General features: G+C 41.8%; 1 protein-coding gene across 2 annotated transcripts in view; it reads right to left on the reverse strand.

Moving 5' to 3' along the window:
* SLC66A2 (solute carrier family 66 member 2) overlaps positions 1-23,885 on the reverse strand; it is a gene marked incomplete at both ends in the record, with an annotated part of 56,249 nt that overhangs the window by 9,300 nt on the left and 23,064 nt on the right. Inside the window, one exon of one of the 2 annotated variants that reach the window (XM_079533309.1) lies at positions 7,694-7,910. The exons of the other annotated variant lie outside the window; for it this stretch is intronic. Coding sequence (XP_079389435.1) covers positions 7,694-7,910 — 217 coding nt within the window. The remainder of the gene's footprint in view (positions 1-7,693; positions 7,911-23,885) is intronic. 2 annotated transcript variants of the gene reach the window in all.

Here is a 23,885-nt window from a genome sequence, read left to right on the forward strand (position 1 = left end):
GCTTCACTGTCACAAGAAAATAACCCCTTGCAAAAAGTACACAAAAATATGTCAGTACCTACGTTCTCACATGAAACATTACGTTTCTTGAGAACCTTCAGGGATGGCGACTCAACCACCTCCTACTGCAGCCCATTCCAGTGCCTGACCATTCTTTGGGTGAAGTTTCTCCTAATAGCCAGCATCAACCTGCTCTGGTGCAACTGGAGGTCATTCCCTCTCATCTTAGTGATGATTACCAGGGAGAAGAGGCTGACCCCCCACCTCATTGCAACCTCCTTTCAGGTAGTTGTAGAGAGCAATAAAACCATCCTTGAGCCTCCACTTCTCCAGACCAACAAACCCAGTTCCCTCAGTCACTCCCTATCTTGTTTTCCAGACTGCTCAGCAGCTTCGTTGCCCTTCTCTGGACATGCTTCAGGGCCCCAATGTCTTTCTTGCAGTGAAAGTAAACACAGTACTTGAGGGGTAGCATTTACCAGAGCAGATCACAGAATGGCCAGGTTTGGAAGGGACCTCAAGGATCATGAATCTCCAACCCCCTGCCACAGGCAGGGCCACCAACCCACCCCATTTAATACTAGACCAGGCTGCCCAGGGCCCCATCCAATCTGGCCTTGAACACCTCCAGGGATGGACGGGCATCCACAGCCTCTCTGGGCAGCTGTTCCAGCAGGAAAAAACACCTCCCTGCTCCTGCTGGCAACACCATTTCTGATACAAACCAGGATGCTGTTGACCCTTTTGGCCACCTGGGCACACTGCTGGATCATGTACAGCTGAGCATCAACCAGAACACAAGTCCTTTTCCTCTGCACAGTTTTCCAGCCATTCTGCCCCAAGCCATGGGGCATGGCGTTGCTGCCACTAAAGCGTAAGTCCTGGCACTTGGTCTTGCTGAACTTCATCCCATTGGCTTCAGTCCAGCGATCCAGACTGTCCAGATCCCTCTGTAGGGCCTTCCTACCCTCAGCCAGATCAGCACTTCCTCCCTACTTGTTGTCATCTAAAAACTTACAAAGACAAGTAAAAAAGTACAACTCATTTTCTCTTGTATTTCAAATTTTCAGGGTAAAAAGAAAAGCATCAACTGAAGAGAGTGCTGATTAAACATACTGGCAGTGTTTTATTCCTATCACTATGAAGAAGCCTTGAACTATCTGTAAAAGAATGCATTTGGTTTGAAGTATTTTGCTTTTAATTTTCTTCTTGAACTGATGGGATTAGGTGCTAAGGGAAGAGAAAGCAGAAAGGTGTGAAGGTAGAAAGGATGGGACACATGCAATATGTGCAAGAGCTTCAGCAATTCACACCATACTACACCCTAGGCAATGCTAGGGAAGTGTTTGCTGTCACACTGTTGTCAAGAGGCGGAAGCATAAGGGAAGGTTGGTTCCATACTCCCTCCTGGGATTTTTTTAACCCATCTTCTCTTCATTCAGTTCCTAAAATTCCTACACATGTTGAGTACACAAGCCTCACAGAACAGTCTTCGGAGCCCCACAATGTGTTACTGCAAATCTTGAGAGAACAGCACGCTGAGGAAACATGGCAGGCAAGCATGGAGGTGAGCATGATGTGGAGCTCTATATAATCAACTTCAAACAGTACATCCACAGAAAGTCAGCAGAAATTGAGTACAGAACAGGAAAGGAAAAGAACATGGGACTAATGGTACAGAGAAGAGGATCCTGGAATAGAAGAATGGGTGAAGAACAGAGGACAAGCTGTTTGCTTCCTGAGATAGAACAAAATGGTTTTCAAATCATCTGCTTGCATGCGGAAAGGACTCTGTCTCCATTCTGAGCATGCTGAAGAGAGACCAAGCCTGTTTATTTTTCTGATGTAACAGCACCTAGAAAAAAATTAGCAGTTGTCTGAGGTTTTTTTTTTTTTTTTTTTTTTTTTTTTTTTTTTTTTTTTTTTTAAGTAAATGGCTGCAGCCTTCTGCAGCCCTTCCATCATCTTGTTTTGACCACTTAATGTATAATGAAATTATTATTTTAAGAGTAGACACAATGCTACATGGGCATCTGGGGGCTGCAGGTCCAAAGACTCTAGAATGGTTCCCTCTTCAGCACCTTCCTTTGTAAAAGTTCTGGATGGGACAGAGCACTTAAACTCAGGTCACCTCTGCATTGTACAGCATCTACTTCAAAATTCTCATGAAGGCATCTCTTACTCCTACTCTTATTTCTTTGATTTTGATCCATGCAAGTTCTGACAAGGAAAAACAAGAGCTAAGAGAAATACAGTCTTCACTGCTATTGCTTATATCCTCCACTTCCCTTGCTATTAGCACTTTTACAAGTCATTTTCAGCTATTTCCCCTTTGTCCTTTATTGAACTTCCGCAAAGTACACGTATGCAACAAAATTGCTGTAACAGATGCTGATTGCACCCATCATCTCTTTTCAATGAAACTAAAATTAGTCATTATGAGACTAATATAAAAAGTGTGTGCCCCAGCAGAAACACCCAGAACTCTTGCTCATTCTCTGTAGTTTAACACTAAAGCTGTGTTATCTACTCACTATTCAAAAAAATCCTTCCACCTAAAAAAAAAAGGCCCACAAAGAACACAAGAGTGCCATTTTTACAGCACTTGCTCAGTATGCTCAAATCCAAAATCTCATGACAGCAGGTGACCAGACACTGGGTTAGCCAGTACTGAGTACAGCTTTCGACATCTGTCCATCACAGCACCTTGCTAATCTAATATGGGCTGACATTAACCTTTACAGAATTTGGATAAAGCAAGGATTTGTTTCTGGGACAAACACTGTCCTCAGAACTTAACAGCTTCCTTTACAGAAATGATATAAAGAACTCCATTATGTCATAAAGGAAAAATTATGTCACAGAGGAGTACTGAATAAAGGCACCCTACAACAAAATCTTATCTCCCCAAGAAACATTGTCTTCTAGTATTTTTTATTATCAATAGCAGAGGAAATAATATTACAAGATATACATTTCATACAATTTATCTCCCTTCATACTGCATCTATTTTATTGGACACATTTCAGATAAACACTTGCTTGGAACTAGCTTACAGCTATAGCAGGTCTCATACAACAGTTCCAAACAGAAAAGCATTCAGATTTGCAACTCTTGGCTCCATCTGCTTGTGAGACAATAAAGGCCAACTGTTTCTCCTTTAGTGACTTTTTTTTTTTAAACAACAAGATAATCACAGTGACCAACACAGCACAATGATCTGACTCAGTCTTTCCAGGCCAGTCTTCTCAAGACGGACTTACATGAACAGAAAGACAGTCTAATTGATTGTGTTGGCTGTCTCAGTGTGTCAAAGCGCTGAGCCTTCTACCCAGTATCAGCGAATCTTGACGAAGGATACAAAGAGAGGAGGTTCTTTTCAAGAAGACTGAAACATCACAACAAGAAGAGGGAGACCACAGCCCTCCACTGGCTCTGCCTCTCCAACCCCCTAGTTACATGAATGGCCCTAAGCCATGGGCATACATGCTGCCTCCTGCATGGGGAGCAGCTGGAAAGAGACAAAAAGCGCACAGCCAGGAACTAATCAACCACTGAAAGAAGGCCTTCCTTACTGGAACCACAAACCTCCAAGCTAACCATGGATGGACAGATTTGGCTATCATCAGTACTGTGGTACCTGAGACTCTGTGATATGCAGTCCAGTTCACTCCTACCGCCAGTCCTCCCCTTTCCTGGACCTGGGGAGTTTCTACCATCCAGCGGCTGTGAAACTCCGAGCACTGGCTGATAAGAAACAACAGCTCCATACAGATGGAGCAGCAGTTGACTGTCAAAGAAGGGCACTGACAAATGACTTCAATGACTTTCTGTGAAAATCTTTCAATGAAGGGCAATTATTGTTCCAGAGCAGAGTATGGCAGGGTAGCAGACAGAAATGGAAAATAGACTGTCATAGAGCAAACCTACCCTTGTGCAGACCCAGAAGATGCAGAAATGGGTAGATGGGGTAAAGGTGGCTTTAGTTTGTTCTTAGTTCTCACTGGTCTAGTCCATCAGTAATAGGCAGTACATCACATTCATCTCCCTCAAGCTGAGCTTGTTTTGCTGGTGATGGTAACTGGCGAGAGATCTCCCTGTCCTTATCACAACCCACAAACTCTTTTCACCTTAGTTTCTCTGCATGTCCTGAGAAGGAGCGACAGAGCGGTGTGGTGGTGCTGAGCTAATCCATGGATATTAAACCACCACAGGCTCTTTTCAGAACAGTTCCAAGGGTATTCTGCCGCCCACCACAGCCATGTGTCCCATTTACATCTCTCTCCTGGCTTTCTGTCTCCAAGTCCGTTTATCTGAAAACAGTTACTACCTCAAGCATGAGATATCCTCAACTTCTATTTTAAACAGATACGAGTGATTGGGACGAGGAGTCCACAGGGTTATCTGACACCTTATTTTCAGAAACAAGATCGTATCTGCAAAGTCTGGCAGCACATCTTGTTCAGATGTGGCCACATACTGCAGTTTTACTTTCCATTCCTATTTTGACTGTTTTGCTAAAACAGAAACAGACTTAACATATGAGATGTTACGTCCCATTCAGTCCTACTTCAGAGACAGAAGATAGCTTATGTTTTCCTTAGCCAGGCAATGAGGACCTTCAAAGAACCTCTCCTGTGACCCTAGTAAACTGTGATGCTTTTATCAGACGTGGGCTCCAGTTATGCACTACAGCTGAATGCACTACTGTGGTTTAAGAAGTTACCACAGTCTAAAAGGTCATTAAGTAGGCTTAATAGGCTAAAGCAGCTTAATCCTTACTTCTCTCCCTGTTAAGCTTAAAGTCACAAAGATACCTGAAACTTATTACTTCACTTTGCCACTGAGGCCAGCTAAGAGGCTATCTGGCAGTTGTCCATTATGGCCCCGTTGACAGGCAAAGGATCACCAGCTCAGTCGTTTCCAACAGTGTAAACCATTTCTGCATGTAATCATAGAATGGCCTGGGTTGGAAAGAACTACGATGCTCACCCAGTTCCAACCCCCTGCTGTGTGCAGGTCACCAACCAGCAGCCCAGGCTGCCCAGAGCCACATCCAGCCTGGCCTTGAATGCCTGCAGGGATGGGGCATCTACAGCCTCCTTGGGCAACCTGTTCCAGTGCCTCACCACCCTCTGGGGGAAAAACTTCCTCCTAATATCCAACCTAAACCTCCCCTGTCTCAGTTTAAAACCATTCCCCTTGTCCTATCACCATCCACCCTCACACACAGCCGTTCCCCCTCCTGTTTCTACACTCCCTTCAAATACTGAAGGCCACCATGAGGTCTCCCACAGCCTTCTCTTCTCCAAGTTCAACAAGCCCAGTTCCCTCAGCCTTTCCTCACAGCAGAGCTGCTCCAGCCCTCTGCTCATCTCAGTGCCTCCTCTGGCCCCGCTCCCAGAGCTCCACGTCCTTCCTGTGCTGGGGGCCCCAGGCCTGGACGCAGCGCTGCAGATGGGGCCTCACAAGAGCCGAGCAGAGGGGGACGATCACCTCCCTCTCCCTGCTGGCCGCCCCTTTTTCATGCAGCCCAGAACACAGCCGGCCTTCCGGGCTGCAGGCGCACACTGCTGCCTCACGGCCAGCTTCTCGTCCACCAGGACCCCAAGTCCTTCTGCGCAGGGCTGCTCTCAAGGAGATCAGCCCCCAGTCTGTATCAATACCTGGGGTTGCCCCAATCCAAGTGCAGCACCTTGCACTTGGCCCTGTTGAACCTCATTAGGTTTTCGTGGGCCCACTTCTCCAGCTTGCCCAGGTCCCTCTGGATGGCTTCCCTTCCCTCCAATGCATCAACCAGCTTGGTGTCATCCGCAAACTCGATGGGGTAGTAAATACATCCCACTGGGCATCAACTAGCTCCTGGCAAATACCTATCAAAGTTCATAAATTCAATTCTATGAGCTGCATGGCTGGACTGCTAGATGCTTACTTCAGCACTTCCAGGATTGAGGTCTCCTCTCTGCTTTTAAATAGAGAAGCAGGCACAGGAAGGGAAAAATCAGAAGAAACAACAGCTCCTTCAACAGAAAGTAAAACACTAGCAGAAATCATTGTCATAGCAGGAAGAGCTTGATAATGCTTATAGACCATCAGATCAATTCAGGACTACACAGTGCTAGAAAGTATATGTGGTTCTTGCAATACATATAAAGCTACAATGTGACCTGGACAAAGACATGAGCACACCCCAGCTGCAGTAAAGTAGCAGTACAAGCCCTGTACTATCTTACCAGTATTCACACCCCCCAGTATCAAATAGTATGCAAAGTACTGCTTTGGGAATCCAAGGGGAAAACCTGCAGGTACACCAGACAAGGAGCGTGGCTATCCTTAGACCTAGCCCTGTTTGATGGCAAGGGAATGAGAGCTTCTACTGTATCTTCTGTCAACTGAACAGTGGTCTTTACCAAAGCAGTTTTACATGAGAATTATGCAACTCTGTGTTTCCATGCAAAGAATTAAACCATTCATTCGAAGCACAAAGTTTCTGTCCTCATTTTACTAAGTAGCAAATACAAAAAAGTAGAAAAAAAGCAGCTCAGGTCTTCAGACAGGAGCTAAGGAAAAGCAGATCATTATCTGGAAGCAGCTATTTTCTTAATATGGCATTATAATCCACAGATAAAAAACATAAAGGGAAAGTCAAACCAGAGTATAAATAAGGTCTAGTAGGTAAACTGGGTATCACACAAAATGGTCCAAAGCAGTGTGTGCAGGCAAAATACCCAAACACTTTGGAAGGAAATCCTGACTCTAATCAAGGGTGTTCCAATAAGAAAATGCTTTGAGTATCACAACAGATTTCTAAACAAGCAAAAGGAATAGTGTCAACAGATGTAATTGCTTTGGTGTGAAGGAGGTAGAGATGATTATTTGTTTTCAAAGCAAAAATTATGTCAGCAAGTTTAAAGTCAGTGAAAGAGGAACTTTCAAAGCAGTGAAAGAAGACAATCACTAATGACAAAAGTACTTCCTGAATTGAATTTGTTGCTGTACTGTTTTCTATAACTGGTGCACTGATGCAGTGTGGTGAACGTTTTTCTCTCTGCAGAAGCTCTACAAGCTGTATTTGCAATTTGGAAACCTTAGTGTCAATACTGACACATACAATAAATGGTATGAAACGATAATCCAGTTCAAATGTCTCAACAGTGAGCATAAGATTAAAGTTTTCTGTTCTACACCTGTTTACATGAGTGTTCTTCCTAGGTTCGAGCTCTTTTAAATGTCAGGTACAAGTCTCTACACAACAATACTGATGTTATTTGCTACTAACACTAGTAACATATTACAGAAAAGAGCTAAGTAAATTTGTAAGAACAAGCAGTGAGTGTGAGTTACAACAATTACTGCTGTAGACTTTGTCTTTAGTACTTTTGATACAGAGGACTTCTTCAGACCATTTCTAATGGCAACAGCAGTAGTTCTACGTATTATTGTAATAAAACATATTTCATCTTGAAATTGTCCAGCGAGGTCTGAACAATGGGTCAGATCTTGGGGATATAAATGAGCTCCCACTGTCTACAGCAGTGTTGCACCAGTTTAAGCTGACAGAGGCTCTACCCCAATAACTGCTGTATTTTCAATTAAAATGTAGAAAGATGACAGAAAAGCATTCTCACACTACAAAAATATTTACCTAAGCACACACACATGTACTTGTTTTGTTTAAGGCAAACACCATACCTCATTCCTTCTGTGGACCTATTCTGGTAGTTACGGTAGAGCTGAGGAACGCCTAACATAGCCTCTGTGAAAACTGCAAGGAAGCCCAGGGTTTCCACAAAAAGAGATGAATCAAGCCAGAGGTAAGTGATGTAACCGGTGACACCAGTGAAGGTCAGGACACACTGCACGTAGTCTGTAAACTTGCTCCAATGCCAAAAATAGTTCAAGTCAAAATCTGCAACAGAATAGAAATGGAAGAAGAATAAAATTTCCCAACCTGATTCAAAGCTTATCAGAGTAGAATTGAGAACTGGTAAGTATGAGAGAGTCAGTCTTTGGGAGCAGATAAAACAGAAATTAAGAGGAAAAGGATTTACAGGGGAAAAAAAACAGGCAGCTCACCACCACCAAAAAAGCCCCACAGGACTTGATCTGGAAAACATTTTTTTGTGGGATGTGTTCAGTATGGAAACAATAATGCAAAGAATTACAAACTAGGGTGGATAGCGATAGGACAAGGGGAATGGTTTTAAACTAAGTCAGGGAGGTTTAGGTTAGATATTAGGAGGAAGTTTTTCACCCAGAGGGTAGTGAGACACCGGAACAGGTTGCCCAAGGAGGCTGTGGATGCCCCATCCCTGCAGGCATTGAAGGCCAGGCTGGATGTGGCATTTGGCAACAACACACTGGCCACACTGGACACACTCTGGGCAGCCTGGTCTGCTGGCTGGCAACCCTGCATGTAGCAGGGGGCTGAAACTAGACAAGCATTGTGGTTCTTATCAACCCAGGCCATTCTATGATACTATGATTTACAAAAATGAGATTTAAAGATGAAGCATTTGTCTTCAGATATGAAACACAAAGAAGTCTGGACATGAATTTAACAGAGCTGACATAAGAAGGGCTCACAAAAAAAACTTCACACTGCCAACTACAGGTCCCAGTCACATCAGTACAAGCACACTCTTATTCAGGACTATTGTCTTCACTTTCAAACTGCTTCAGCCCAGGCTGAAGAAGGTCATCTCAAGTCCGCAAGTCTGCTTCCTGGTGTGTTACTGCTGCCTTGGTAAGGGCAGGCTTCTGTGCACATGCAGCACAGCTTTGCTGAAGGTGTGGGGCTGTGAAGAGAATCCAGCCTGGAACAAGACTTCCCACAGACAGCACTTTTCATTCTAGGGACAAAAACGCACTTTCACACCTGTACTTCACTTTGCCAGCAAAACTAAGTGCAGGGTTTATATCCTGCACTTGTATCTCTCAGAACAAAGCACTATTTCACTAAACACAACACTTCTCTCAATAGAGAATAAGTCAAAGAACAAACCAAAGTTGACACTTGCTTACATTAACATACTACTGGAAGATACATAGCTATCTTACTGACAAATAATAATACACACCAATTTACGTCACTGCCTCTTCAGCAGAAGTACAGAACACTACAAAAGAAGTTCTGCTGTTAATTCTGGCAACGAAGATACTGATATCTGCCGGCTTACATTAACACCAAACCCAGTGAAATGAGAATGAATCTGCACAGGCAGGTAGGTGCTTAAGGATACTTACATATTGCAAATAATCACTTTATTTTCTGCACCTTTTCACACTTCAGTATGTGGCAGTCATTCTTTACTAACTTAATTTCCCTTTTTCAGTACTCAGCAAAATCACGCCTCAAAACAACTACTGCATGCAGTTAAATAATTTCACTTTGCCATACAAAGAGGAAAGCAAAACTAGCCAGAAGCCATATTCAACCTATAGCATAGCACTTTCTGTAGTATTGTATCAGCCATTATCCACAACTAAAACAATCACCACACTGACAGAGCCGCTGTCAATGTAATGTACACCTCCAGTACTTTATGGCAGTGGCTCCTCAGCCCCAGAATCCACTGACAGGGATGCACGACTAAATAAAAAGTAGACCTAGTGCTGGCATAGCCAATTCAGCATGACAGCATCGCACATGCACTGCGTGCTCTGTGAAGGCTTTCCTTTCTGGAGGGAAAGGAAGAACAAAACAAAACGAAGCAGAAAATATAAGACATAAGACAGATGCTACAAGAAAAGCAGGAAGCATGTTACTCATTTTTCTTAATTCCTAATGCGTTTTCTGGAGAGAATAGGAAGAGTCAGCAAGAACTGACAAGGAAAACAATGCCTAGACTTTCTATTCCCTCCACTTTGCTGACCTGTATTTGTGCCATGAGGGCGGACAGACAACGGGAGAGGATTCCTAGAGAGGTGGTTGATGTTCCACAAACCTATCAGTGTTCAAAACGTATTTGAACAACGCCCTCACAAATGTGTTTTAACTTTTGGTTAGCCCTGAAGAAGTCAGGCAGTTGGACTTCGTGACCTTGCAAGGTCCATTCTAACTGAACTGTTCCGTTCTATCCTCATTCTAACATTAAGTAGTGAGGGGGAGAACAAAGGAAATTCACTCAATTTTGCCACGGTGTTCTCAGTTTCTTGAGCAATACCAAGCAAATGGCTTAACAGAAGAGATTTGACACTATTCCAACTTTAAAATAGCAAGAGACAATCTCTGACAAAGAGGTGTTTGGGCTTACTATGGGGACAGAATAATTAACAGCAGAAATAAAGTAGGTGAGAGAAAAATCTGGCCATTTGAAAAGCAACCTCCACTCCAGAAGAGGAGAGCTACTAATGTTTTTCAAGTAAGATGCAATATTTACTTTTACCAGATTGTTTCTCAAAGAATCTTAGGCCCTTTTAAAAACACTTCAAGCACTCGTATTTAGCCCTTAAAAAGAAAATCGTTTTTGTAATTCAGATCTCTTGCATTCAAGCACACTAGGAGGAAGACCTGAACTGACTTTCCAGCAAGGATCATTCAACATTACGTAGTGTTCAAAACATTGATTCACACCAATACCAGAAAATCAGCAGCTAGTGGCAGCCATAGGCAAGGGCACATAAACCTTACTCCTCCAGACAGTACCACCTGTAGGAGAGACCATCTTGGCTCTCAAGCTGCCTATACAGTCATTATATCTTGAATCATAACCCTAAGGCTCAGCTTGAAACTTGATTGCGTGGCACCTTCTACATGCAGGACTCCCCTTACTAAACCCTCAGTGCAGCTCTCAGGGTTGCCCTGCATATATTGAGTTTCTCCCTTTGTTTTACACATGCTCAAGGATCCTTTTTAAGATATTTATCATTGTACAGCAATTCTTTATTTCCCCAAATTAATTTTATTAACAGAAATGAATGAATCATACCAACATGCAGGTGCCAAAATTACAAGTTTGTGTCAGTGTTCACACGGCTTCTGTGCAGTCAACTACAAAATCCAGGAGGCAGTCACATGTTTAAGTACTTGCATAAGGCCATGGATTTTGTAGCTGACCTCGCTGAAGCCGTGTGAACACTGACATGTGCTTATTCAGTACTGCTGTACTGAAGTGCATGTTCATTCATGTTAAGTACTCACATCTCTGAGCCTAGTACTGCGCAGACAAGAAATCTGGTGTTTAGGTCATTTAGTCATCATCCTTGCCCTGAAAATCTTTAGCATTAGTTCTGTTATAATAACATACCTAGATGAGAGAACTGGTGTGTGACACAGGGCTCCAGCTGAAGCAATAGTTAATTACTAAAAGGAAAGAGACAGATTCTCTTCTGTTTAGTCAGTCTCTTGCTCAAAACCCTAATGATGCTACAGCGTCTCTTTCACTATACTAGATTGAGTCAATTCTAGTTTCTATTATAACTTGCTTGATAATGTTTTCCTTGAAAGAACAGAAAAAAGAGAGAGAAGAACAATCAGAACATTTGCATTAGCTTTTCAGAAAAATATCTGAATTATATTAGAAACAGTCCAATATGTAATCACTAGTTGTTGTATTTAACGGATTTACTTTCTAAATGCTGTAGTCTGTTTTAGGACACTGCACATAACCAACTACTTCCAGGAAAAAAAAGAATGGCTTACCTAAGGAAAAAAATAAAAAGTAGTAGCATATCTGTCCTTTAACGTAGGTCCCAGTTTTGTCTCCTCTGCAGATGTCACTCTTTTTCTCTAAAAAGGTAAAACAGGGAACTCTACCACACCACCATATATTTCTACCAAACATCTCAAAACCTGACCAAGACCAGATGCATTTCTTTCTATTCTCTGAAATGGCCAGGCACTGCTTGCAGTGTTCACTCCACTGTTCACAAGATCCTCGTCCTGCCCAGAATAAAATCCATGACATGAATTTGTAGCCTTACTTAGTCAATTCAGCTGAAACGGTAACTCCCAGTCACTAAGGCCCTGGATTGATCTAACTGACATTACTGCAGTGAAAGGTGCAATCTTATTACCCATGCTTGAGGTCTTTAATCCACACAGGGAGCCGCATTTTAAACATCTTGATCCATTTATAGATGAGAGACTTACGCTGGAAAATCCTATTGATGCCATGGAAGGAGCAGCTCAGCTCATCTTTTGTGCAGTAAGTGGAGAAAAGTCTACACAGACTGAGGGTAAAGAAAGATGAAATTAAAAGACCTCCTCTGAGAGGCATATTGCATGTTAGATATGAAAAATATAAAGCAGACAGAAACAGTATTGCCAACAGTTGTGGTTAACATTAATCAAGCCAAACTGCAAGTAGAAAATTCAAGATTCTGGTGTAGAATTAATGCTGAAGTGATGCACGTTGACTCTCGCTTGAAGATGACACAGAGGCTCAAACAGCTGAGTCATATTTAGCTAAAAAACATTTTATGATGTCAGCTACCACTTTAGTTCTTTTGGGAAAGTGAAGCAAAGACTGACATCCAAAAAATGGAACCTCACCTCTATCTCAGTAGCAAGTTTAATCCTAAAATGTAATTTAAATCTAGTTTGTTTCAGTTAAAAATCATTATCCCTTACCCTAATTGCTGAATACCCTATAACAACATCTATCCTAGGTCCTTAAACAGCCTATCCTTGCAAAGTAGATGAGTTTCCAGTCAAATATCCAATCCCTACCTTAACAACACTGGAATACAAGACCTCAAGGCCTAGGTGCTGTGAAAGGGACTGATAACATTAATTCAGCCAACCTGGAACAGTTACAAATTGTGGCTAGGGAATATTTCAGGTTATTATCCATGGTCTGTAAAATGCACACACTGTTCAAGGATGCAGGAGCTAAGACTTACAATTTGCTGTTCTATCAATCTTAACCACTGGGCTATGATAAGACAGGCTCCTTCTCACACGCTCTTTGCCTCAGGAAGCTTGTGATCTCCACTGTGAAAGGGTTCATCTCTGAGCAGCAGGCAGATGTGATGCCCCTCCTTAGCTCAGCTCAGCAACAAGGCCAACTGGCAGACCAGCTGGAAAACAGACTTGCAATCCCTGGCTGAGAAGAGAAACAACTCAGACCACACACGTTGGTTGACTGCCCCAGGGTATGCTCTGGCACTGCAATCAACAGCAGTACCAGATCCCTCCTGCCTCCAGCATCACTGCCTCCCAGCAATCCCAATTTCAGGGCCGCAGCAGGATGCAGACAAGCAGGTGGGTTAGCAGGGCATGTCCAACCTGTGAGCTGTACACTGTCTGGCACTGCTCACAGTGCAGCCTGCCCCCTGCTCCACACCATCATGGCAGCTCCGCTGTGCATCCCTGGGCATGCACCCATCACACACCAACAGCCAAACATCAGTATGCTATTAACCCTATCTGGGCTGAAACCAGGGTACGGGGAGGGGGCTGTACTCACTCAAGTATGGCAAACAATTGTATGCATTTTGATACGTTGGCTAAACACAGTCCTGTGAATAGAAAAAAAAAAAACAAACATGCAGCTGTGCTTTCCCTTTTGATAAAAGAATTTGAGATGATGGCCAAAAAAAAATCCATTTTTTTGTATATTTGAGACTCAGTTTTCAGTTGACACAAACACATTATGTATGACATTTCAAATGGAATGTATAGGTTTGCAATCAAAAATTTGATCCGATCTCTTTATCGTTCTTTTACAAGGCTTATCTTACCAGAGAGAAATCGCCCTCACTTCACTGTCACATCTTACTCGTATTACCACTTCTTGGAAGTATGCGCATTTGTGAACAACTGTTTTCAAAGATGAAGAACGGGAAGAATAAAATTGCATCAAAAACCTGATGAACAGCTTGAAAGCTAAGAATGGCAACTACTGCCATCGCACCATCTTGATGCGTTAGTTGCACTAAAACAAGTTCGCATATCCCACTAGTTTTATGTTTTTGTTGCTCTCTTTTTTATATGTTTTATGAAAAAAACATTAAAAATTAAAATAAGTTTTGTTGTGTATATGCATTAGCTATATTTTATGTATTTTACAAGGACTGATCTGAAAGTAATGCCTCCTACTTTATTATGTTTGCCTACGATGTCAGAGATGGATGTCAGCTGTGTGGCAACAGAGGTTCAACCTTCCTGCCAAAATTCCTTACATTTTGTTCCTATGTGACAGAGGGCAGCAGAGAGGTGATCTGGCAAAATGGCATCTGACATGGAGGTGTGTATGAAGCAGAGGCGTGGAAATTAATTCTTCTATGCTGAGAAAATTGCACCCATTGACATTCACGGATGCTTGCTGAACACTTATGGAGGGCCAACAGTGGATGTAAGCACAGTACAGTGGTGGACAGTGCATTTCATCAGTGGTGACAGCAGGTTCTCTCTTCTGGAGCAGATTGTCACCAGCGTGGCGTGCAGGCCTTTGTTCATGGCTGGTGAAAATGCATAGCTAATATTGGTGACTGTTGAAAAAGAATGCTTTGTAGCTGAGAATTTGCTCTATTAAGTAGCATTACTGTGATATTTGTATCTGATGCAGTTTCCTCCATGGAATTAGGAGACAGTACTTTCAGAGCAATCTTTGTAAATGCAGCTCTAAACAAGTCTTTTTCACACAATACAGTCCAGGCAAGCCAAGAGGTTGGACGCCCATGGGTCAGCACCTCTCACCTTGCCTATTCCCAACAGCTCCCAGCCAGCTGGTGAGTTTCTCCCACCTCCTTTCTGAAATTCCTGCATACCTCACAAAGCACTCAGGAAATAACTGGTGTTTAAGAACTGGAAGGCTTCAAATGACTTACTGGGTGATACATAACTTCCTACCAGCTCTGTATCCAGCTAGCACTTTCTTCCTTTCTTTCAGAAAGACAAAAACATTTAGCACTAGAGAGCTAAAACTGATACATTTAGATTTTCTTTCTTCATTTTTTTGAAGAAATGATAGAAATCTTCAACATGCTGTGTGGAGACAGCGTGTCTTTTACATTCACTGGAACTGAAGAGGAACTTGCTATCTTTCACTCAAGTGTCTCCTCAAAAGAGAGAAAATGAGAGTTTAGCACCAAGAACCTCTGGCTCTAATTCAAACCCCCTCCTCTTAAAAAAAATAATAAATAAATCAAGGAATCCTTCATCTTGCATAGATGAAGATACTACTATCACCGCTTTTTGTCTCCGTTCCTTCAGGCCTGTGATTTGGGAATTTCTGCATCCCTACATACTTTCTGGCACTTGCACAGCCCTGCCACCACTGTATTCAAGCATCTCTTCACGTGTCAATCTTAAAACATTCCTGTCCTACATCCCCTTCTTATTTGGCATTCACACTGGTACCCAAACATTGTCTCTTCTTCCTCTTCAGAAGTGAAATAACCCAGAGAGTCTCAAATCTTCTGAAAATAACATCCCAGCCTACGTAAAACAAATCGTAATCATTTAATGAAATCTCTCTTTTATTTCCTTTGAAAGCACCTACTCAGCTTACTTCTCCTCACCTCATTTTATGTGGTGTCACCAGCTTTTATCATCTCTTATACCAGATCTCCATTTTGTCGTATCAAGCTCACCTCAAAAAGTTACATGAGAGTGGGGCAATATCTGCCTTATCTTCTTCCAGCACTGGCCCCACCTCAGAGCTTCTCACTCCCTTTCCATACTGTTCCTCAGCACAACATACCTTGAAGTATAGGGCTGCATTTCCTCTGTGAGGAAAATTAGCCTTCTCAAACACATCAGTACTGAATTCACCTACCGTGTTACTGCTATTTCTGCGCTCCGTTCAGTACAGAAGACAACTCTCCTCTTTCTACTCCAATGCACTGACCATCCTTCACACACGCTGTCTCCATGAAATCATCTCAAAAGCTGGGAGAAGCAGCTATTAGCTGACTTACAAGATGACTGATGGAGGAAGACAGCTTAACAATTAGATGAATCACATAGCTAGGAAAGCCACTGAAATACAGTAGCAGTGAACCGATCAGTGCTATGGAAAACCAGCTATGTACTTGAAAGTTGGAGTGAAAGGGGCATGAACAGCCTTATAAATCACAGAGAGTGAAAGCACAGACTTCAGAAAGAGTGTCTCAAGGAGCAGCAAGGGAAGGAAGACAGGAAGCACCTCAGCAGAAGGAGCTTTGACAACTCTGGCCGCAAACATTCCTGATTCTGCCCACCTCCTGCTCAAGAGCATCAAAAAATTCACAGCAACTCAATCTAAAAAAAACTAACCCTCCCCCCAGCCCTTCACCTGCAGGCACTCTGAGGTCAGGCCCCTGCTCTCAACTACACTAACAATGAATGCAGCAGATTACTGCCACGCTCACTCTTCTTTTGGACAGATACTAACTGACTATATAAACCAGCTCCTTTTTTAGACAGTAAGCTAAGCAGGGATGATATATATGGATGCTACGGCATGAACACATAGCAGCAAGATACTAATTTTCCAATCATTCCAACAGTATTTTATCTATCCTCAGCATGGTTTATCTAAGCTGTCACCCACAGTCCTATCAGGCTGTACACTATGGACTCCAGACAAAAGACTTTTTTCTAAACAGGAATCACCTAGTAGGGCAGAGCAGATTGCCCTGGCTCCACATTCTTGTAGCTGGGGTTACAAACTGTCTATGAAAACAGTTCATTTTGAATAGTACTGTAGTTTATTCTTTGAAGTCTAAGTCTGAAAAGATACCAAGAGTATTATAATACTGGAAACAGTGTTCACCCATCATAATCATACTCCATGCAAAGAATACAATTAGATAAATAAAAATAATTCTAAATCCTACAGAATCAAGCCGTGCACTAGTTCAGATATAGCCTGCCTCAGATACCACAATGCCACGGATTACAGCAGGTTGCACAGATAATACAGCAAATTATCCCTCCTTGTTTCCTAGGTAACTCATCGTGAGGCAAGACAAATTCCAGCCCTCAAATGGGCCCTACTAATTTAGTATCCAAACAGTAATGCACTGTGCAGCTGCTTCCTTTACTGAAATGTCACGTGGCCTACTAAACACGTCTCAGCAATTGCTTAAGTTAACCTCAGGACAACCTGTTTTCAATATTAACAGTTCTGGTTTACAATTATCATAAGCATGCATGAAGTGTAGGGAGCTTTCTGCTCTTTTTTCATCTGCCTCTCTCACACCCTGACTCATATATGACAACGTCAGACATTTTCTTTAATACTCAAAACTCCTTTACAAAGGTGCTCATACCTCAAAATGACCACGCAAGGATTTCTTTTCACATATCAATCATAATTAAGAACAAAATGGTAGACTGGTGAATAAGAATTCAACTTTGAAAAAAGAATATTTCAGGACTCTTGTTTACACAGGAGCAAAAGCAAGAGTTTGGAAAGCCTGGGCGAGGAGGAAGAGAGGCAAACATGCACATGGGACTTGGAAAACGGGTTCAAATTTTTGCCTTCTCTGATTCAAAATAAGCACCTTCAGCAATGGTTTTTCTACATCCTAGTGGACCACCTGGACCAGTCACAAGACATATGAGGTCAGGAAACACTGTCCCCTTAAGTATAAACCCTGCCCTTTACAGATGAACAACTGTGATCAAACATTCATTGAAATCATCTATGTCTGTATTCATTAACACATGACCATCCATCAGCAATGATGCTCATCTCCAACATCAAATTCATCAATTTTTGGCCAACACTAGCAGAAAAACCTCAAATACAATTTAGTATTTGCTAGCATAAACACCAGGTCAGCATCCTGACATTTGCAAAGCTGACTGTGGAACCAGTCCACTTTGGAGAAAAAGGAAGTTTTCCACACACATAAAGCAGGAAATAATCTTATCCTTTATATGGCTTTCTAAGGAAAGGAAAAACAACACAATTATAGTGGAAGGTTTTCCTAAACTTACATAGTCTACAGTATTCTCTTACACCTTTAAGCTGAAATATATTCTATTTACAACATGTCTGCATGTACCTAAATTACTGTATACAGTGACCAAAAAGGAGCAACTTCCAGAAATGACTTCAATGCATTAGCAGGAAGAATCTGTAAGGAAGGAGACTTGCACAGTTTCACTTGAGTACTTACAGCCTGTTTAACTGATTACAGCACTTGTAAGTGGAGAAGCCAACTGAAACAGAGCTGCCCTGAAACAGAACTTCCCCTACAACCTCCCACTTGTTGGACCACAGATTAATTCCTACTCTGATATGAGAACTGGTTGTTATGCCAGGTGCATTTCTGAATACCAGAACACCTTTGTCTGCAGTTAATGCTCCATTACTCAAGGCACTTTAGGATCTGCAAAGAAAGGTAACAGTAGGAGACTCAATAATTAAGTCCTTATTACTTTGACAGCCAACCTGTCGTCCACCAGGACACCCAGGTCCCTCTCTGCAGAGCTCCTCTCCAGCAGCTCATCCCCCAGCCTGTACTGGTGCATGCAATTATTCCTCCCCAGATGCAAGACTCTACACTTGCTTTTGCTGAACCTCAGCTGGTTTCTTACTGCCCAGCTCTCCAGCCTGTCCAGGTCTCACTGAATGGCAGCACAGCCTTCAGGCGTGTCAGCCAATCCTCCCAACTTCGTATCATCAGCAAACTTGCTGAGGGTGGAACTCATCAATCTTTAACATCTACTGCACGCAAATTGAATGAGAAAGTTGTGTATAAGACTATCTTAAATTATTCTGACATTTTGCTCTGTTCACTGAGTATATGGTTGCATGTTCTACTGCATCCTACTCCCAACAGGGAAGGAAGAGCGGTCTAAGGGAGTAAACAGTGCCTCTGAAGACACGATTAAATTTTGCTTTAAATTCTTTAAAGCAGAAGAAATTTTCTTAAAATAACTCCTTTGATTACAACAAACTACAGAGTGCAAAGATCAGAGAAAGGCAGCAACATAAAACTTCAACATAAGCAAGGAGTCACTTCAAGTTCCAGTGGTTATTATGAATAGACTAAGAAAAAAACAAAAACAACAACAAAAAAAACAACAAACAGGTGAGAAGGAGTAGAGAATCATACTCTCATATGCTCTCAACCCCATAGAACGGGTTGGGTAGGGACCTTAAAGATCATCTACCCCAGCCCCTGAAGATTTTCAACACTAGCTATGTCTATGGAATTATGTAAGTTGAACAAGGCCATTTAAGTCAAAACAAATCTGTCAAAACTAAATTCTGGGTTTTGGATTTTTTCCCCTGCCCATGGAGGATGATGCATTAGGTATAATACATATTGACCACAGAGCAGAGCAAGGAGAAAGTACGGCAGGTAATAAATGCATATGAAAGGAAGCATTCAGAACATCAGGAAGGCTGGTCACATAGTTTCTTTCTTAAGAAAGTTACATGCTCATTACAAGCAATCAAAGAAGCTGGCTGGATATCTTCTAACCTTTGCTATAAATTCATGATTTGCAGAAAAAAAAACCCCAAAACCTTATTTGTTGCCGATTCAAGAGGATACAAGGAAGCACCTTTTCATGAACACCCTTCTCTCCCCCAACCTCACTCAGCATTATCATCTTACACACAACACACATAATTTCAGTAACAAGATGAAATGAAATTTAAACATTAAAATCATTTCTCTGAAGAACAGAACTAGTTAAAAATTTAAAACATGACTATGCACACTTACTGAGGCCTACGTTCACCAATCTATTAACTAGTTCTGCATCTACTTTGATAGGTTTTAAGAGTCAAATACTAAATTCAAATGCTTACTGGCTACTTCACCGGATGCAGAGCTTAGAAAGCTTCATTTCATTCTGTAAGAACCATTTTTTACTTTTTCTGTTTAGCTGAATAAATGTTTCATTTATTCAAACAGCAGCAAACAACAGTAGGTGAATGAACACCCACTTTCTGTCTTTGAATAGTGACTCAGAGCACAGAAGGGTGAGATTGCCAGAAAAATAAGTAAAGCTTAGCAAAAGTTATCTGAAAATAGAACCACTATTTTTTTTTAAATCTCTACAAAATATAAGTGCAGTATGCTGTAGTTCGTTTACGTTTTTATTTTTGTTATTCCATGTTTTGCTTTGAGATGATTTTGAAACAAAGGGAATTTGATAAAGTTGCAAATAAAAATAATCTAATGCACAACCATCTAATGTATTTCTAACATACTAAAAAACAAACAACTGTTTGAATGGATAAAGACTCCAAGGTGTATTCAGCAATACATAACGTGCAAAGAAATCCTTCTCCCCTGTCTCCACTGTTACAATGTCCTGCTCAATCCCACAGGAGTACAGGCAGTGACCTGGAACAAGCAGCTTTTAAGCCAGCACCGCTCATCACTGCATGGTCACCTGAACACCACAGGCTGGGATGGAAAACCTTCTATTTAATCATAAAAGAGATGGGCTCATTCTTCTTTCCAGACAATTACATTGTTATTAGCTTCTATAGATCAGCTTTAACAATAACTTTGACTTTTTTTCTTTTAAACACACCTCTAATTGGTACAAATTTATTTGTTCTAGTATTTACTGCAATCATCGCCTCTACAGCAATTTATTTATCAAAGTACCATGCCAAGAGGGAAGGGAAAGGGAAATGAGATGATGTATTTCACTTCTTCAGAGGTTGCGTGAGACAGAGTGTGGGCATAGAGAGATGTTTAAAAGACTAAATTCAGAAGAAAGATTTCATATACTACTGAAAGCACAACTAGCCATGAGTTTAGTCATTAGTATATATTAGTATAACCATTATCTGTATATAACCATTATCAGTATAACCAGTATCTGCTACTGCAGCGTCCTCACAGAAGAGCCCTTGCAATGAATGTCTAGCTCTATGCTTTTCTCCACAATGCCTCTCTCTTCAATATTCAGGAATAGTACCTAGGAATAATTCATAGGCAATTTTATTCTCATCAGCATCTGTAAATTGCTCTTCAGACAACCAGTTAATTTACCAACATCAGAAGTGACAATTTGGTATTGCACCAGAGGGATGTTTCTTTTGGCTTCTGTTCTTCAGCATGCCTTCTGCCTGCAGGTTCATTAAAAAAGACTCAAAGAAAATCTATGTTAATAAGGACTACTGTGAACTTACGGTCTCAGAAAATTAGCAAGCAAAACTTTGTAATGGAGAGTGGGAAGCATTACATGATGCACAGCTGATCTTCAACACCACAGCCTGCAGTATTCATCCCAGCAAGTCTGAACAATCTCAATGAAGTCCAACTGAAGAGTCTGAGCTAGCGATTCAGGCCCTTTGCAATCAGCAGAAACAAACAGGCTTGTCTTCACCTTCTGCAGATGACATGGCAGTCAAAAGCCTTTTCTTTCACATGAAAAACTGAAATTTAAGATGTTTCTCCATGTTGAGCCCAAAGCACCAAGCGACAAAAGCAGTCCCAGACTAAATGAAGCTGAAAGCAAAACAGAGTTGACCGCACACATTTTTCTGATGCCAACAACAGATCAAAAACACACAGGAAAGACAAAGCAACTCAGCCCCCTGCCCCGATTCATCCTTCCTTACCACTCACATGGCATACACACCACCTATGAGCTGCTGCTTAGCTCTCCTGTTACAGACCTCAGGCAGAAAATGCAATTTCCTTCATCTTCTCGCAAAAGCCAACAGCCCAAGGATACTGGCTAACTTGGAGTGCAATGCAGATACGTATATATATATTTTTTAGTTGAAACATTAGTCTGGAGCTTGACAATCCTTTTCCAGTAAGTATCTCTTAGGTGAGAATTACTGCTTACGAATTGGGAACACGCAGTGTGGAAGGTGACAGTCTTCCAAGAAAATAAAGCTATCCCTAATTGTTTATATTCAGGAATCATCAGTATAGTGCATTACAGGCTGAAAGCACGACATCTAAAATGCTCTTTCTTTTGCAGTAAAATCCATTACACACAGAAGCCATCCTTTTCAACAGATATGAACTAATTCTTCATTATCTGCATAGTCACAGATTATACAACATTGCACACTTTTGGAGCATACTACTTTTGATGTGCACAGTTGTGACCATGAAAAGCATAAGCACAATATCTAAAATAGTGGGTGAAGCCACTCTCATGCTAACACAGCATAAACTCTAGGTAACAATTTTCTGTGATGCAGTGGTAAGCGTGACAGAGCATTGGAACAGGTTGCCCAGAGACTGTGCAGTCTCCTTCTCTGGAAATATTCAAGATCCATCTGGACACCTACCTGTGTGACCTATTGTAGGGAACCTGCTTTAGCAGGGGGTTGGACTTGATGATCTCTAGAAGTCCCTTTCGATCCCAGCAATTCTATGACTTAGGTCAAAAATCACATTTTGTTTTCCCTTGATGGAGTAATGAAAATAGCAAAGCACTGGTGCTTCAGTAATACATGCCTTTCAGTATCCAACACGAGGAAATTCTACATTAAAAGTCTTCATTTATAATTAAGGTCTTCTGAAATGTAGTCTTAATACATTCCTTATTTCTTGCTTAGAAGAAACTAGTAACTTCATAGTCCAAGTACACTTTAAATGACAGAAGGCTAATAAGTCAGATAGGATATAAAATGTAATGGAAAAAAGAGGCTGAGTGCAACAATTTGTAGTTTCATTCATTAAGAATTATTATTGTTATTTCTTTTCCAACTCAATGCACTGTATGATTCAATGAAAAGCTTGATCACCACAGGGACAGTCAAACACTGGCACAGGTGCCAGAGAGGTTATGTAATCCATTTCTTTGGACATACTCAATTCACCCGGACAAGACTCTGACCAACCTCATTTAATTGGACCTGCTTCAAGTAAGGAGCTGTACCACGTAACCACAGCTATCCCTCTCAAGCCAAATTATCCCATGATCCTGTTTAAAGAGCAGATCTCACCACTCTGATCTAAATCTGATCAAGCATGTAGGAGCAGTGACATGCTCAAAACTTCAGCAACTGGAGAAGTACCTCATGTCTCTCTAACACTCCAAAGCAGGACCGCCGCAGCATACATTCCCTGATCTGCATGATCAGGAGACAAGTATTGCTTCTCAACATTCAGATGTTTGATCACTGACACTGTGTTTAACTAATTAGTCTGGCTCCCACCATGAGGAAAATGATTTCTCACAATTTGTTTATTCACTGTTTTCACAGATGGCAGAATAGCCCTGAAAGAAGGGTCTCTCTCACAAGTTCCAGTCTGGGGCTTTGCTCAAGATTTAGAAACCCAACTGCACCCTCATGTGGCTAAAAGTTGCTTTTCTTACTCTAAGCTAAGATATACATAACACAAGCAAAATTCTGACTTTATTCACAGATTTAATTTCTTCACCACAACAAGGATTAGACATGGTACTCATGCCAGAAGCAGTATTTTCGTAGCCACACAGTATTTTCAACAGAATCTGTTCAAGTCGTCTTCTTTCTACAAGACTACAAACAGCTGAGCTGCACAAAACTCCAGGTACTACAGCAGGGTCAGACCAAAGGCATTGGCAGCCAGATCTGTTAAGACACCAGGAACACGGTGCTGAGCTACACATCTGTCCATACCTCTTGTCCAGGCATACCCAACCTGCAGCTGGTGGGCCACATGAGGCCCGGCCCAGATCGTCTTGCAGCCAGCTTCCTGCCCTGCACCATCACAGCAGTGACTTTTCCCGACCCAGGGGCCTGGCCCAGCCCTGTGCACACACCCATCACTCAGAACAAACAAATACCAGTGTGCAGTTGGCACTGTCTGGGCTGAAACTGGGACACAGGGAGAGGGCAGTGCAGTACTAATTCTATGATAATGCTCCCTCAGTTAAACCCTCAGCCAAAGGCATGACGACTTGCACTGTGATGTAAAGCACTCGTTAAAGCATCAGGACATACTCCTGAATGCACATTAAATATAAAGATATCAAAACTTCTCAACTGTTTGCTCCAGTAAGAATTATCCCATTAAAATA

The sequence above is a fragment of the Tetrao urogallus genome (genome assembly GCF_951394365.1).
Source record: "Tetrao urogallus genome assembly, chromosome: 3".
Classification (NCBI taxonomy): domain Eukaryota; kingdom Metazoa; phylum Chordata; class Aves; order Galliformes; family Phasianidae; genus Tetrao; species Tetrao urogallus.